Source organism: Bubalus kerabau, chromosome 13 (genome assembly GCF_029407905.1).
Source record: "Bubalus kerabau isolate K-KA32 ecotype Philippines breed swamp buffalo chromosome 13, PCC_UOA_SB_1v2, whole genome shotgun sequence".
Lineage (NCBI taxonomy): Eukaryota > Metazoa > Chordata > Mammalia > Artiodactyla > Bovidae > Bubalus > Bubalus kerabau.
In genome coordinates, this window is record NC_073636.1 from 18,107,165 (window position 1) to 18,123,415 (window position 16,251).

Sequence of the window (16,251 nt, forward strand, 5' to 3'; positions counted from 1 at the left end):
AAACTATTCACTGCAGGGTTGTGGTGATAAAGTTTCAAGACACTTTAAATGTCCTTCCACATGGAACTGAGTGAATAATTATGGCCCATCCATTCAGTGAAATACCATAAAGTATGATGGGACAATTTGAAGGAAAGTTATGACCAACCTAGATAGCATATTCAAAAGCAGAGACATTACTTTGCCAACAAAGGTCCGTCTAGTCAAGGCTATGGTTTTTCCTGTGGTCATGTATGGATGTGAGAGTTGGACTGTGTAGAAGGCTGAGCGCCGAAGAATTGATGCTTTTGAACTGTGGTGTTGGAGAAGACTCTTGAGAGTCCCTTGGACTGCAAGGAGATCCAAGCAGTCCATTCTGAAGGAGATCAGCCCTGGGATTTCTTAGGAAGGAATGATGCTAAAGCTGAAACTCCAGTACTTTGGCCACCTCATGCGAAGAGTTGACTCATTGGAAAAGACTCTGATGCTGGGAGGGATTGGGGGCAGGAGGAGAAGGGGACGACAGAGGATGAGATGGCTGGATGACATCACTGACTCGATGGAGATGAGTCTCAGTGAACTCCGGGAGTTGGTGATGGACAGGGAGGCCTGGCGTGCTGAGATTCATGGAGTCGCAAAGAGTTGGACATGACCGAGCCACTGATCTGATCTGATCTGATAGCAAGATCTTCATGATATGGTTAAATGAACAAAAAAGCAGGAAGACAGAACACCATGTACAATTTAGGTAACAAAAAAATTGTTTTTATGTGCATAGAAGATCTACAAGGTCTATAAGAAATTGATAACATTTGTTGCCTCGGAGGCTGGTTGCTAGGACTCAGGTGGGATTCTCAGTGCATAATTTTTTTAAAATATTTCTTTATTTGGTTGCACTGGGCCTTAGTTGTGGCACATGGGCTCTTAGATCTTTGTTGTAACACACAAACTCTTAGTTTCAGCATGTGGAATCTATTTCCATGACCAGGGATGGAATACAAGTCTCCTGCATTGGGAGCATGGAGTCTTAGCCACAGGACCATCAGGGAAGTCCCGTGTAAGATTTTTTAAAAATTATTTTTCTCTATTCATTTTTAAAATAAAAATATAAGATGCTTAGTGCTTAGTCACTCAACCCTGTGGACTATAGCCTGCCAGGCTCCTCTCTCTATGGGGATTATCCAGGCAAAAATACTGGAGTGGGTTGCCATGCCCTCCTCCAGGGGATCTTCCCAACCCAGGGACTGAACCCAGGTCTCCTGTGTTGCAAGCAGATTCTTTACCATCTGAGCCACCAGAGAAGCCCAAAATATAATATACATACAGTAAATTGTGCAAAGCACACTACTTTTAAGAGTAAGTTTGAGCTTCCCTGGTGTCTCAGTGGTACTGGGTTTTCCTGCCAATGCAAGAGACATGGGTTCGATCCCTGATTGGGAAGATCCCACATGCTGCTCAGCAACTAAGCCTGTGTGCCACAACTATTGAGCCTGTGCCCTAGAGCCCAGGAGCCACAACTACTGATCCCATGTGCCCTGGAGCCTGTGCTCTGCAACAAGAGAAGTCACCACAGTGAGAAGCCAGCACAGTGCAACTGGAGGGTAGCCCCTGCTCACTGGAGCTAGAGAAAAGCCTGGGCAGTAATGAAGACTTGGTGCAACCAAAAATAAATAAATTAATTAAATCAAGAGTATAGTTTGATGGTTTTTATTTCCATATGCACCCCTGTAACCTCCAACCAGATTGTGAATAGATGTAGAATATTCCTGGTGCCCCAGAAGATTTCTTCATGCTCCTTTCCAGCCCATCCCTTATAGCAACTAACTACAATTCTGAATTTTGTCATCATCCATGACTTTAGCCTGTTTTTGAATTTCATAGAAATGAAATCATACCCAATGTACTCTTTTTTTTTTTTTTTTTTGGCAGCACTGTGGGGCATGTGAGATCTTCAGTCCCCAACCCTTGGAAGCATGAAGTCTTAACCACTGAACCACCAAGGAAGTTCCACCACAATGTACTCTTTATGTCTGATCAATTTCACTTGATAAAACATCTTTCATCTCTGAGAGCACACCTAGTGATTCAGGCATCCATGTTCCTGCATTTATCAGTAGTTTGGTCCTTTTACTGCTGCATGTATTCATTATATGAATTTTCAGTTCAGTTCAGTTCAGTTCAGTCGCTCAGTCGTGTCTGACTCTTTGCAACTCCATGAATCACAGCACGCCAGGCCTCCCTGTCCATCACCATCTCCCGGGGTTCACTCAAACTCACGTTCATCGAGTTGGTGATGCCATGCAGCCATCTCATCCTCTGTCGTCCCCTTCTCCTCCTGCCCCCAATCCCTCCCAGCATCAGAGTCTTTTCCAATGAGTCAACTCTTCGCATGAGGTAGCCAAGGTACTGGAGTTTCAGCTTTAGCATCATTCCTTCCAAAGAAATCCCAGGGCTGATCTCCTTCAGAATGGACTGCTTGGATCTCCTTGCAGTCCAAGGGACTCTCAAGAGTCTTCTCTAACAATTTATTTAAATTAATTTGAATCTTTGAATAAATTTTTTCTGCTCTGTTAATAACTGTGATTTTTTAAAATTTATGACAAAAGTTTATGATAATAACACATGCTTAGTAAAGAATCATATTTGTTTAATTTAGTGGAAGGAAAAAATGATTTTCAAACTGTGGGTTATGATTCAGTAGTGGATCATGAAATCAATTTAATAGTCCTTACCAACATTAAATAAATTGAATTAGAATAGGAAAAAATTGGAATACCATAATTAGTTTGGTGAAACTTTTATACCAGCATGTATATATATATCTATATCTTGGTTCACATTATATAATATTATTTTTTATTTTGAGTTGTGTCAAAAGATATTGAAAACCCATGACTACAGTATGGTGCTGTATTTTACAGTTTTATCCCCACAAATCCTAATTTAGTCTTAAAAGAAATATTGTTTTATTACAGACTATCATTATAAGGGAGACTAATTTTTTTAAATAAAAATACAAGGTTAGTATACTCAATTACCCTATGAGGGATCACTTCATTGATTAGACTTTATATGAACGATAAATATTTTAAGAGATGGTTTTAGCTGGAAAGTAGAAAGACCTCTAATCTAAAAGTCAGAGAACTTGACTACTATTTTCAGGGCTGTTAGCTAAGTCTCTTAACCTGCATAAACTTGAATTTACTTTTTTGGTAACAATAGAAAAAAGCTTTAGGTCATTTATCTCTGAGTTGTAAGCATTAAAGAAATCTTACAGGACTTTGAAAACAGTAAAGTGGCATCACCTGCCCAATCATTCTCCAGTGTTTTTGAAATGTTGCAGTGTATGGAAATGTTTAGTGATTTCCTTGATTAAATCTGGCTCATGTAGAGACCAAATTAAAGAATATCGAATTTCAATAACTTGGATTAAATGATGTGTGCATTAATGATAAGTACTAAAGAAAGACTATTACATCTACCTTGGATTATTGTCTAGAGTACTTCATTTGTTGATTTATGGACCTTAGAATCCTTGATTCAGGGAATTCAAGTGCTGGTGGTCCATTGATTAGGACTCAGCACTTCCATTACCGGCCTGAGTTCAGTCTGGTTGGGGAACTAACATCCTGCAAGCTGCATGTTCAAAAAAAAAAAAAAAAAAAATCTGGTGAGTGGGAGTAGTTACCTCTTTCAGGTAGGAGACATGACTTTTCCTTGTAGAGGGCTGAATATGTTATGGCCCCTAGGAAAGGAAATATCCAATAAATACCTACTGATGGGTCAATTTTTAAACATTCGGTTGTCATGTTATTATTCTTATAGTTACTGTGGTTCTAAATGACCTCACAGAGAGATGAAAAGATGGACTTTTAAGTGACTTTTAGTTTGTTTTTCAGCCTTTGGACAAAATTTTTCATAGTCCATTATATTAAAATCATTTAATGTTTCTCTTGAAATATAAGTTCTTTAAGACTATTTTAAAGCAGTTGATGATTTTTGAAAAAGCAAAATGATCTTACACTATGTACAGAACCTGTACAAAACTTCAAAAGTGTAGGGACATACACACACATTCTCCTAAAGAATGAGAGATTAGGACGTGATAGCAGTAAAAAATATTATGTTTGTTTTTATTTTTAAAAATAAAAAAAATTTTAATTGACATATCGTTGATTTACGGCTTCCCTGGTTGCTCAGTGGTAAAGAATCTTCCTGTAATGCAGAAGACCTGGGTTTGATCCCTGGGTTGGGAAGATCCTCTGGTGGGCATGGCAACCCACTCCAGTATTCTTGCCTGGAGAATCCCTATGGACAGAGGAGTCTGACAGGTTATGTCCACAGAGTTGCAAAGTGTCGGACATAACTAAAGCCACTTAGCAGCAGTAGCAAAGTTGATTTACAGTATTATCTTAGTTTTGTAACCAAGCAAAGGGCTTGTGTGCTCATGGCTCAGAAAGTCAAGTTTGCAGCAAAGCAAGGATTTACTGCAGGGCACCAAGCCAGGTGAATGGGAGATGAGCCTTAGATCAAATGGCTCAGATGAGCCAGTTTAGTCTTTGAGTTACAGGTGTTCTAAAGGGGAGGAACAAAGAAACTGGGATTACTCATTGCTCTGTGACATTTCTGTATCTGTGATTTTAGGAGTCAGAATCTCTAATTTATGAGTTTCTGGCCAGGTGACTCCATAGTCTGTGAGCTCAACTTGCCCTAGTGAAACAACCTGAGTTTGTACCTTAATAGTGACATCTGTAACAGTGATGTTAGTGCATCATTAAGAATGTTATCAAAAGCTTTTGCACAGTAAAGGAAACTATAAGTAAGGTGAAAAGACAACCCTCAGAATGGGAGAAAATAATAGCAAATGAAACAACTGACAAAGGATTAATTTCCAAAATATACAAGCAGCTCATACAACTCAATACCGGAAAAACAAACAACCCAATCAAAAACTGGGAAAAATACCTAAACAGACATTTCTCCAAAGAAGACACACAGATGGCTAACAAGTACATGAAAAGATGCTCATCATCGCTCATTATTAGAGAAATGCAAATCAAAACTACAATGAGATGTCACCTCATACTGGTTAGAATGGCCCTCATCAAAAAGTCTACAAACAACAAACGCTGGAGAGGGTATAGAGAAAAGGGAAAACTCTTGCACTGTTGGTGGGAATGTAAATTGATACAGCCACTATGGAAGATGGTATGGAGATTCCTTTAAAAACTAGGACTAAAACTATCATATGACCCAGCAATCCCACTCCTAGGCATATACCCTGAGGAAACCAAATTTGAAAGAGACACATGTGTCTCATTGTTCATTGCAGCACTATTTACAATAGCTAGAACATGGAAGCAACCTAGATGTCCATCTACATATGAATGGATAAAGAAGTTGTGGTATATATACGCACAATGGAATATTACTCGGCCATAAAAAGGAACACCTCTGAGTCAGTTGTAATCAGGTGGATGAACCTAGAACCTATTATACAGAGTGAAGTGAGTCAGAAGGAGAAAGATAAATACTGTATTCTAACACATATATACGGAATCTAGAAAAATGGTACTGAAGAATTTACTTATAGGGCAACAACAGAGAAACAGACATAGAAAATAGACTTATGGACATGGGGAGAGGGAAGAGAGGGTGAGATGTATGGAAAGAGTAACATGCTGCTGCTGCTGCTGCTAAGTCGCTTCAGTCGTGTCCCACTCTGTGCGACCCCATGAACCACACACAGCACACCAGGCCTCCCTGTCCATCACCAACTGCTGGAGTCCACCCAAACCCATGTCGATTGTGTCGGTGATGCCACCTAACCATCTCATCCTCTGTCGTCTCCTTCTCCTCCTTCCCTCAATCTTTTCCAGCATCAGGGTCTTTTCAAATGGGTCAGCTCTCCACATCAGGTGGCCAAAGTACTGGAGTTACATAGATAGCCAATGGGAATTTGCTATATGGCTCAGAAAACTCAAACAGGGGCTCTGTATCAACCTAGAGGTGTGGGATGGGGAGGGAGATGGGAGAGAGGTGCAAAAGGGACAGGAGACATGTATACCTATGGCTGATTCATGTTGAGGTTTGACAGAAAACAACAAAATTTTGTAAAGCACTTATCCTTCAATAAAAAATTAATTAAAAAAAGAATGTTATCGACAGCAGTAACTTTAGTTATCTGACGCTGGTTGATTAGTGTTGTTAGCACAGGATTGAAGTCAAAGGGGTGGAAGAAATGAATAAAGTTTTGGAGAGAGAAATTAATTATAAACTCAATAAGAGATCTTGGTTTTAAGGAGACTCCTTTTCAGTTTCACGTGTACAACATAGTGAATATTTTTAGATTATATGTATCTGTTTGCTTTTAAATTGTGTCTTTAAAGGTACAGAGTCGGAGAAGGCAATGGCAACCCACTCCAGTACTCTTGCCTGGAAAATCCCATAGACGGAGGGGCCTGGTGGGCTGCAGTCCATGGGGTCGCTAGGAGTCGGACATGACTGAGCGACTTCACTTTCACTTTTCACTTTCATGCATTGGAGAAGGAAATGGCAACCCACTCCAGTGTTCTTGCCTGGAGAATCCCAGGGAAGGGGGAGGCTGGTGGGCTGCCGTCTATGGGGTCGCACAGAGTCGGACACGACTGAAGCGACTTAGCAGCAGCAGCAGCAGCAGCAGCAAGGGTACAGAGTAGGCTTCCCAGGTGGCACTAGCGATTAAGAACCAGCCTGCCAATGCAGGAGCCGTAAGAGATGGAGGTTGGATTCGTGGATAGGGAAGATCCCTGGAAGAGGGCATGGCAATCCACTCAAGTATTCTTGTCTGGACAATCCCATGGACTGAGGAACCTGGGGAGCGACTAAGCACTCATGCAAAGGTACTGCTGCTGCTAAGTCACTTCAGTCGTGTCCGACTCTGTGCGACCCCATAGACGGCAGCCCACCAGGCTCCCCCGTCCCTGGGATTCTCCAGGCAAGAACACTGGAGTGGGTTGCCATTTCCTTCTCCACATGCAAAGGTACAGATTATCCTTACTCAAATTGTACCTGCAATGTTTACTTCATTGCTTGGTATAGAGCTGGCAATATCAAGCATTGACTAAATTTTAAGTGAATTGAGGGCAGCAGAAGTTTAGACAGTAAAGCCTGAGTCGCGTTATCTCTAAAAAGATAGAGGAAGTAAAGATTTGGAGTTTTCCATATTTAATCCCTTTTAATCCTTGACTCTGATGCTGACAGGGATTGGGGGCAGGAGGAAAAGGGGACGACAGAGGATGAGATGGCTGGATGGCATTACTGACTCGATGGACGTGAGTCTCAGTGAACTCCGGGAGTTGGTGATGGACAGGGAGGCCTGGCGTGCTGCGATTCATGGGGTCGCAAAGAGTCGGACACGACTGAGCGACTGATCTGATCTGATCTGAATCCTTGTCAGAATATCTGATTCCTAGTGAATCAAATTCTGCCAAGCTTCACAGCCTTCTCTGGGAACCCGGTTCATTCTCTAGAATCACCCTGTGGCGCCATCTCCCGGAGCTGTCAAGAAACTTGGGATTTAAAACTCCACCCTCTTTCCAAATTCTTTTATTACTCTCCTTCCGAGTCTTTTTCGGAGCCTTTCTGGACGCATGCGCCTTTGATGGGCAGCAAGCCATGGAGAGACTACAATTCCCAGAAGGCCTTGCCAAAGTGGGGGGGAAATCCCATGGTCCGGGGAAGAGGGAGGGAAAGGCAGGAAAGCTCGCGAGAGAACGAGCTTGCCGCGCCTGCGCGAAGTGGGTGGAGGCGGGTGGAGAAAGTGAGGAGGAAGAGGAGGAGGTGCTGTCCCACAATACCAGGCGGGAGGGCGGGCAGGCGGTTTGTATCCGGGCTGTGAGGTGCTGGGAGCCTCCGCGGACCTTGCTGTTGCCTCTGTCTCTTTAACGCGAGAGGAAGCGATGCGGAGGGGTGGAAAATGGCAGAGCTGCAGATGTTACTAGAGGAGGAAATCCCGTCCGGCAAGAGGGCGCTGATTGAGAGTTACCAGAACCTGACCCGGGTAGCGGAGTACTGTGAAAACAACTACATACAGGTGAGCCGCGCGGGCGGGCGGGCGGGCGCTGCCGGCCGGGCCGAGGACCCGCACTGGCCGCCCGAGTGACCAGCCCACTGGGCGGGGTGGGGAACTGCCTAACCCCAGCGGCAACCCCAAAGCCCAGACACAACCCCAAGCTCAGCCGGGGTAGATAGCGAGCGGCCGGGCTCGGGGAAGTCGGGCTGTGATACAGGAAGTGGCTGCGGTGGTTGAAACCCCAAGAAGCCGAGAGAGAAAATGGGCGAGGGATCCCGTAGCCGCGGCCGCCGCAGCCCGGCGCCCCGCTGCCGTCCTCCTCCCGCGCCGGGCTCGGCCCCCAGGACCGCGCTGCTCTCCAGCCGCCTTCCACCCGCTGGGCTTCCGTCCCGGAGTCCCCCGCCGCCGGCCGAGGGTCTCGGAGCGGCCGACTGAGCGTAGAGCCGAGGGCCGGGACGAGGAGAGTCAGGAGCCGGAGGGGAAGCGGGGGTGCATCGGGGGAGGGTGGGGTGGGGGCGATTATGTCAGTTTCAGCCCAGAGGGTGTGTCTTTTATTTATTTATTTTTTAAAAAAATTGGTCATGAGTCACATCACATAGACCTCCCCGAGGAGAGGAGGAAGCGGGTGGGGAGCGAGGGAGGGCGTAGAGAAGTTAACCTCCGAATTCCCTTTAATTGAAGGTTTGTAAATCTGCCTGCCTGTCGGTTTTCAAGTTGGGTTTTTTCCCCTCTCATCAATTTCACTTCCGCCCCCACCACAATATATTCTAGAGACTGTTAGGGCGGTCGTTAGTGTAAAACGCAAATTATCCTTAACTACTTGGGAAAATGGCTTGAATATTCTCTCTTCCCTAAAAGTTCTTGAACTGGTGGCTTCTTAAGTAAAAATAGAACGGTATAATCGCCGGTTGCTTTTTTTCCCTGAGGTTTGTCTCTTTCCATCCTAAATACATGTACAGAATGAATCTCCGAACTACAAGTGTAACGTCAAATATGTTGCTGTAAATTTATTAGAAAATTCTTGTCACTTTTCTATGACAGGGGTTGGTTGTTTGCTTTTAATGTTTGAAAGTGAATTATGTTGTGTGATAGTTTAATTTGTAGATCTTTAACTGCGTAAACTTAACAGTTTGCGGTAGAAGCAAATAAAAGTAGCAGAGTCCTTTGCATCAATGTAATGGCACGAAAAACTTGCTTGTTAGTGGAAAGGCATGACCAAAACGTGCTTTGAAAGGTTGGGGTTATTGCAATTGAGAACTAAAGTATTTATAGAAATGCATCCCATGCGATTATCATTTTTAAGAACCAATCGTTTCTGTGTTGGCAAATACTTTTCCTCTTTATTTTTAGAAGGAGATACTGTTTTCAGAACATTTTGAATATTTCTCAATTCCCATATTAGTAACATTGTGTTTTCAGTAGCACTACTAGGAATTTATCTCATAAATTTTTTCAGGCTTTTAGTTTAGAAATTCCACTGATAAACTTGTTGAGTGCCTGCCACAACTACTGTATTACTTGTTTTTGCAAACTTTATATTTGGCTATTAAGAAAATACTCTTTTTTTTTTTTAAGAAAATACTCTTAAATCTAGTAGGAATGTGAATATAGTTTTCAAATAGAAACGCTATCTTACAGTTTATCGATACTAAAAGTAAACGCGTTTTATTTAACTTCATATGAAGAACCTTAAAATTGAAGTGAATCTAAGTTTGCTGCAGATATTAAAGATTTTGAAAGCCAAAGGAAGAGCACAGAAAGTTAAATTACCACGTTCTAGAGAAGTCATTTCTTTGTAGAAGTCAGCGGACTTCTACAGGCGCTTCATAAAGGGCTGTTTTCTTTCTGTTTTGCATGTTGGGAAATCTGACAAATATATGGTGTGGTAACAGCTACGTGTTTTAACCTGTCTGTTGACTGTTTCTTTTTCAGGTAGTTGTGTGCTGTTTTTTTGTTTTTTTTTTTTTCCTTCCTTGACCCCTTTTCTTTTCCCTTCTTGCTACCATCATGTAATTTTGAAGCACTGTAAAATTTCATTATATCTGTAAATAAATAAATCATTCTGTTTCTCTTGTGGTCTTTTAAGCATGTTAATACCATGGTGCTAAGATGCACTGTTGCTGGCCCCTAGTTGGTTTTTGTTTCTGGTGATCCTCAACACCAATGAGATACTCAGAAGTACTGGGGGAGAGAGGGAAAGGATGAAATTCACACACAGCAGTGTTTATCTTTGTACCTTTGGGCTCATGAAGCTGGTCACTAGGTGCTTTCCCAGGAGGCTCAGACAGGCTCCACAGATGACATGCACTTTGTGGAAGTTGATGTGGTGGTAGCTGATTTTGTGATCTGCAGTGGTGCTGTGGGGAGGGGACAAATAGTACTGGAAATATCCATTTGGAAGTCTTTTGAGATCTCTCTGTATCCCTTCTATGACTGACTGGGTAATGGCCAACACCCTGTGTAAACATAGCTTCACTTGGAGAAAGTATATGGTCACTTGTGTTTTGAGAATTTTTTTATACCCAAGGTGAGTTAAATTATTGCCTGAGTGATTTTCATCCTGAGAATTTAGTTTTGTGATTTTGTTTCTTTCCTGCACTTTGGAAGTACAGTTCTGGTAAGGTGTTTAGCTGGCAAGTTCTTTTGGCTGTAGTGCATTTGAGTCCTTGAGCACTTTGTTAACTCTTCTGATTCTGTTGACTTTATTAAATTTTATTATTAATAGCAAAACTCCTCAGAAGAGTCTGCTATCTTTTAAAAAGGAATTTCTTAGGGGAAAATGGTATTCAAAATAGTGTATTTTATTTAGACATAAAGAAAAATCTTTGCCTTTTTCTACCTTAGTTAGAATTTTCTGGTGGTTATGTCAAGGACAGTCACTGTTCCAACTCGAATTCATTGTTCTGGCCAGTTCTCTGCACTCCACTTCAGGGTCCATACTGTCTTTATCATAGGGACTCTGGGGGAGTAGGAAGGAGACACAAGTGAAAAGGAGCAGAAACTGTTTATGAAAGATTTCTCAGCCTAGGTTGAGTAAGGACAGAAAAGTCTTACTTACCTCTCAACTTTTTAATTTTTTCCTCTGGAATCCCCCCCATAGGGGCTTCTTTTGGGTCAACAGGTATATCCTGAAGTCTGGGAGGATGAGGGGATACCATCAGTGAGCTGCTTAGTTTAGCTTGGTTTCCTGTACCTGGGACGTTATTTGTATTCATTTGCTCATTAGACTGATAATCTTGGAAGGCAGGTAATTTTTTGAGTGGGAGCACTTTGGAGTAGGTAAAAACTGACTCTCTTGGTACTCTATAGTTTATTCCAGTTTATAAAGTGATGTCACTTAGGTATTACAGTAATTCTATGATCTTTTTCTTTCTCCTTTCCTTTTCTTTTTTAAACAAATGAGCAATCTGAGATACTGAGACATTGAATACCTAGCCTAAAGTTCCATATCATGTATGAGATAGCGCCTGGAATCAAACCCAGATTTTCTGATTCTGCATCCTAAGTGGATAAAAAGAATGTATGAAGAGGGTAATAGAAAAGGGAAGAGTAAGACACCTGCTTCTGCTTATTGAGTACCTACTCTGTCACAGTCTTTGCTGGTTGATTTGTATTATCTTTAATCCTTGCAAAAACTCTGTGAGAGACAGTATTCTCTTACAGATGAAGAAATTAGGACTCGGAAAACATAAAACAGTTTTTATTTTATCATACAGTTAGGGATTGGCAGTCAGGATTTCTCTGTAACTCTCACAGGCTCTAAAAGCCATACTCTTTCCATATCACACTGTCTATAGATGCGAATGAGTCCAGAAATGTCATGAAATAAACAGACTCTTGTGGGTTGTGTCTGGGATCCTCACAACTATTTAACTATTGTTTCCTCTGAGTTCCAAGCTGTACTATAAGAACAGATATGTTTGTAATTTGGGAACTTGCCCGAATCACAAAATACAGTAGCTTTGGCACTTGAAGTATTGAATTACAGGAGTTGTAGGCTAGTTTTTCACTGAGCTCACTGGTCCCTTTTCCTTTCTTGTGTGTTTTTGCCTTTTTCCTCTTCTGAATCAGCTTTGCAATTGTGATAAGGAAATTTTTAGAAAAATTAGTAGACGTTAACAAAACAAAAAACTTCTTGAAATATTTGGAGTAGTTCTGATTTCCACACAAATTGTGTTCAGGTAAAGACAGTCAGAATGATTGCAGAGATGAGGACAGGTTAGAAATGGTAGAAATCTTAATTGCACTTGAAAGTTTGAGTAAAACAGTAGTTTGAGAAATTAGAGAAATTAGAGATGTAGTTTGGAAATTTATAATACATGAATTAGGGTTCAGTAATGCTCAACATGGTGATTCTAGTTAATAATATTGTGTAATTGCTAGGAGTGTAAATCTTAAAAGTTCTCAGTATAAGAAAGAAAACTTGTAAATTTGTGTGGTGATGGTTAACTGGACTTACTGTGGTGATCATTTTGCAGTATATGCAAATAATAATGAATTATTACATTGCACACCTGAAACTAGTATTGTTATATCTCAATAAACAGAATGGAATTTTAGATAATTTTATGGAAGTTCCTCAGTTAATTGTTAGATTGACCTATATCGTGTCATAACATTAATTGAACATTAACGGCAACCCATTCTTGCTTTGAGAATCCCATGGACGGAGGAGTCCATGAGGTCTCAAAGAGTTGGACATGAACGAGCAACTAACACAGTGCTGCCATTAAACAGGCAGAATCTGACCTTGCATGTTAGGTCTTAATGAAAGTCCATTCATAAGAGTGGAGTTTTATACCAGTTCTTACTGATGCTCTCAAGAGTACTGAATATTCTTTAGGGCTGCATATCATTTGAATGTTTGTATTAAAACAAACATCTTTTTTTCATTTGTGACTACAGTACCACTAAGAACTTGACATGTGATACTGTGATCTAGTTCTGGTCTGTGATTCTATTCTCAGTTTTAGCTTGTTTTTGTCCTTTGGAGAGAAGTGTTTTTTTTGTTTTTGTTTTTGTTTTAGAAAATTGTTGAAATAATCCCTTCAAATAAGAACACTTTTCTAATTCCTCTTCTGCGTGTGTGCTTTCTCCAGTTGGTTCTGATAGGTGGTGAATGCTAATACTCCTTAAAGTAGAAAGATATTTGGGCCATTTGAGTTCTGATCAGTGTTATTTATTTATTTATTGACATATAGGATCTTAGTTCCCTGAAGAGGGATCAGCAGTGGAAGCATAGTCTTAAGCACTGGATGGCTGGGGAAGTCCCTCTAGGGCTATTCAGGATAACTCTGTTTATCTTAGGTTAAATTATATTCTAGGAATTAGACATTTGTGAGTTAGCAGACAAGAATGTATTAGCCAGAGAGGAAGATGCTAATATTGGGACAAGAGGTTGAGTCAAATATTAGAAGAGATATAGACTGTAATTTCCATGAAAATAGTGGTAGTACAAAAAGTAAGGTAAAAGTCATAGTTAAAAGCTAATTTTGGAGCATTTAAAAAGTTTGAATTTGAGGGGAGCTGTGTATTTTTTCTAATGCCTTTTAGTGTTGATTATAACTTTTACTGAAATTATGGCTTGGTTTTTGAATAATATTTTGAAGAATAAAGAAGTCAAGCCCTGGAACTAAAAACTTTTTAGACCTTAATATTTGTTTAATACGACATCATGTTAAAAATAAGGGATTTTTTTTTTTTTTTAACTGCAAAATTAAGAAGATAAGGCATTTGGAAAATGGTGATTACTGGATTTTGTTTTTAAAGCAAATAGCTGACACATACCTTAATTCTATAGAAAGGAGACTTGAAGTTTTTTAAAGTACCCAAATAGGTACGCTTAACTAATTTACCAATTTTCTTCATTTACAAAATGAAATTTTCTGAGATATAGTTGGTAGAGAACTAGTATTTGTGAAAAAAACCTAAAAGCAAAACATCCTAAGGAATGTTATATGTGTTTGGCGCATGGGCTTAGTTGCTCCATGCATGACATGTGGGATCTTCCTGAATCGGGGTTCAAACTCACATTTCCTGCATTGGCAGGTGGAGCCACCAGGGAAGCCCCGAAGTCTTATTTTACTAATTTTTAGCATAGTAAATTTCAAATGTACTCAAAAATAAAGAGACTAGTATAATGATACCCCCAAATGTTCATCATCTGGCTTTAATGATTGCCAGCTCATGGCCATCTATCATCCTCTCCTGTCTCTTTACTGTTCTGGTAAAGTCCATCTTTGACGTATCATCTAATCCATAAATATTTTAGTATGTATCTCTACAAGATAAAAGTCTTATTAAATCCACTGCACAACTGCTATATGTGGGGGAAAAGATAATGAATGTTACTATAATTTATTTACGACAGTAAGGAGTAGAGAGCTTCAAAATTGTTAATATATTTTAAATTTACAACCAGTTTTGTTAGTAACTCCTGCCATAGATTGATTAGAATATAGCTATATTATTTACTTCATAATGCAGTTTTAGAAATTGAGCTATAAGTCATATAATATAAAACCAGGAACTTTAAAGTATACAGTTCAGTGGTATTTAGTACATTCAATGTTATGCAACCACTGCCTTGATGTATTCTAAAACATTTTCATTGCTCCTCAGAAAAGCCTGAGACTGTTAAGCAGTTTTGTCCCCATCTCAACCACCCTGCCCCCAGCACTTGGGATCCACCAACTTGCCTTGTGTCTATTAATTTACTTATTCTATATATTTCATATGAATGGAATTATACAGTATGTGGCCTTTTGTGTCTCTTTGACTTGTATTAGGTGTAATATTTTCAAGCTTGGTTCATTCACTTGTTAGCATGTGTTAGTACTGTATTCCTTTTTATGGCTGAGTAATACTCTAGTGTATGTATATAATACCACATTTTGTTTATTCATCTCTTGGTTCCTCCATTATGCTTCCCTGGCACCTCCTTACCCAACTATCACCACTGATTGATCTGTACCACGTCCTGTTGATTCTTCCTCTTAAATATCTCTTTAAATTAGTCTTCTCTGTCTCCATTGTACTACCCTAGTGTAAAGCTTAGACAACTGCTCTAGCTTCTGTCTTTACATTACCACATATCCCCTCTGATCACATCCCCATTATCCACACTGTGGCTTAACTGGCACTTTCAAAATGGAAATCTGATCATGTCACTCCCCTGCTTAAAAGTTAGTCAGTGACTCTTCATAAATATGCAGCCTCGCAGTGAGGCCTGTCATATATGGTAGGTCATATATGGTATAGCTCCTGTCTTTCTAGTCGTGCTACGTTCATCCTGTTGCTCTAGTTTTACCAGTCATAACGCCCTTTCAGTTTTTTGAAATTTCATTCTTTACCTTTGCAAATGGTGTTCTCTAACTAGAAAACTTGTTCCTCTTGGTCTAAATATCACTTATGTGTCAGGTCTTGTAGTTCAGGTGAAAAATTACCACATTCATTCATCGTTCTTCATTTGATCAAAATCTTTTGAGTACCTTCCAGGTACTACAGATAAAATAGTAAGTGAGGCCAAGTTCCTACCCTTAGGAAGTTTTCATTATAGAGGGGAGGGGACAGAGGATCCCCAACCCCCTCTCCCCAAAAAACACAAAGACTTTCACATAGGGAGAAGTGCTGTTTGGAAAGTTAAATAGGGTGACAGGATGCAGAAACCTGGGATTGGGCAGGAGGAAGTGACACTCTGGAGGTGACCTTTGAAATGAGACCTGGAGGATAGGGCATCTTCCCTTTGAGGATCTAGGAAAAAGGCAAGTTCAGAGGCTCTGAGATGGGAAAAATCTTTCTAAGGGTTATGTCTACAGGGTAGTGAGAAGGAGACTGGTGGGAGAGAGGTCAGAGAGATTGTCAGGGGTCAGATCACATGTAGGCCTTGAAAAGTGGTTGGATTTTATTCCAGGTGTGATAGGATTATCATTGCAGTACTTAATTTACTTTTTGAAAGAATCATTCAGGCAACTGAGTGGAAAACATACTGAAGGGAAAGCAAGAGCAAAATTTCCAGGAGGGAGGGGTATTATTATAATAGTCCGGGCAGAGAATGAGAATTGCTTGTACTTTGTTATGGGGTGAGGAATTCAGGGGAGAGAGAGGTTGGCCGTTTTTAAGGCAGAGCTGAATAGGGCTTACTGATGGATTGACTATGCGGTATGAGGGAAAGAGGGATTGAAGGATGACTCCTGGTCAGAATTATTTTCCTAACTGTG

General features: G+C 40.5%; 1 protein-coding gene across 10 annotated transcripts in view; it reads left to right on the forward strand.

Annotated features, from left to right (window-relative positions):
* Nucleotides 1-7,724: 7,724 nt before the first annotated feature.
* ABI1 (abl interactor 1) overlaps nucleotides 7,725-16,251 on the forward strand; it is an 87,103-nt gene continuing 78,576 nt past the window's right edge. For 3 of the 10 annotated variants that reach the window (XM_055543638.1, XM_055543642.1, XM_055543641.1), the window contains exon 1: nucleotides 7,728-8,053. In XM_055543638.1, the coding sequence (XP_055399613.1) occupies nucleotides 7,937-8,053 (117 nt within the window). In that variant the 5' untranslated portion in view covers nucleotides 7,728-7,936. Of the gene's footprint in view, nucleotides 8,054-16,251 lie in introns of all 10 variants that reach the window. The other 7 variants (XM_055543634.1, XM_055543635.1, XM_055543639.1 and 4 more) reach the window with 5 other exon arrangements.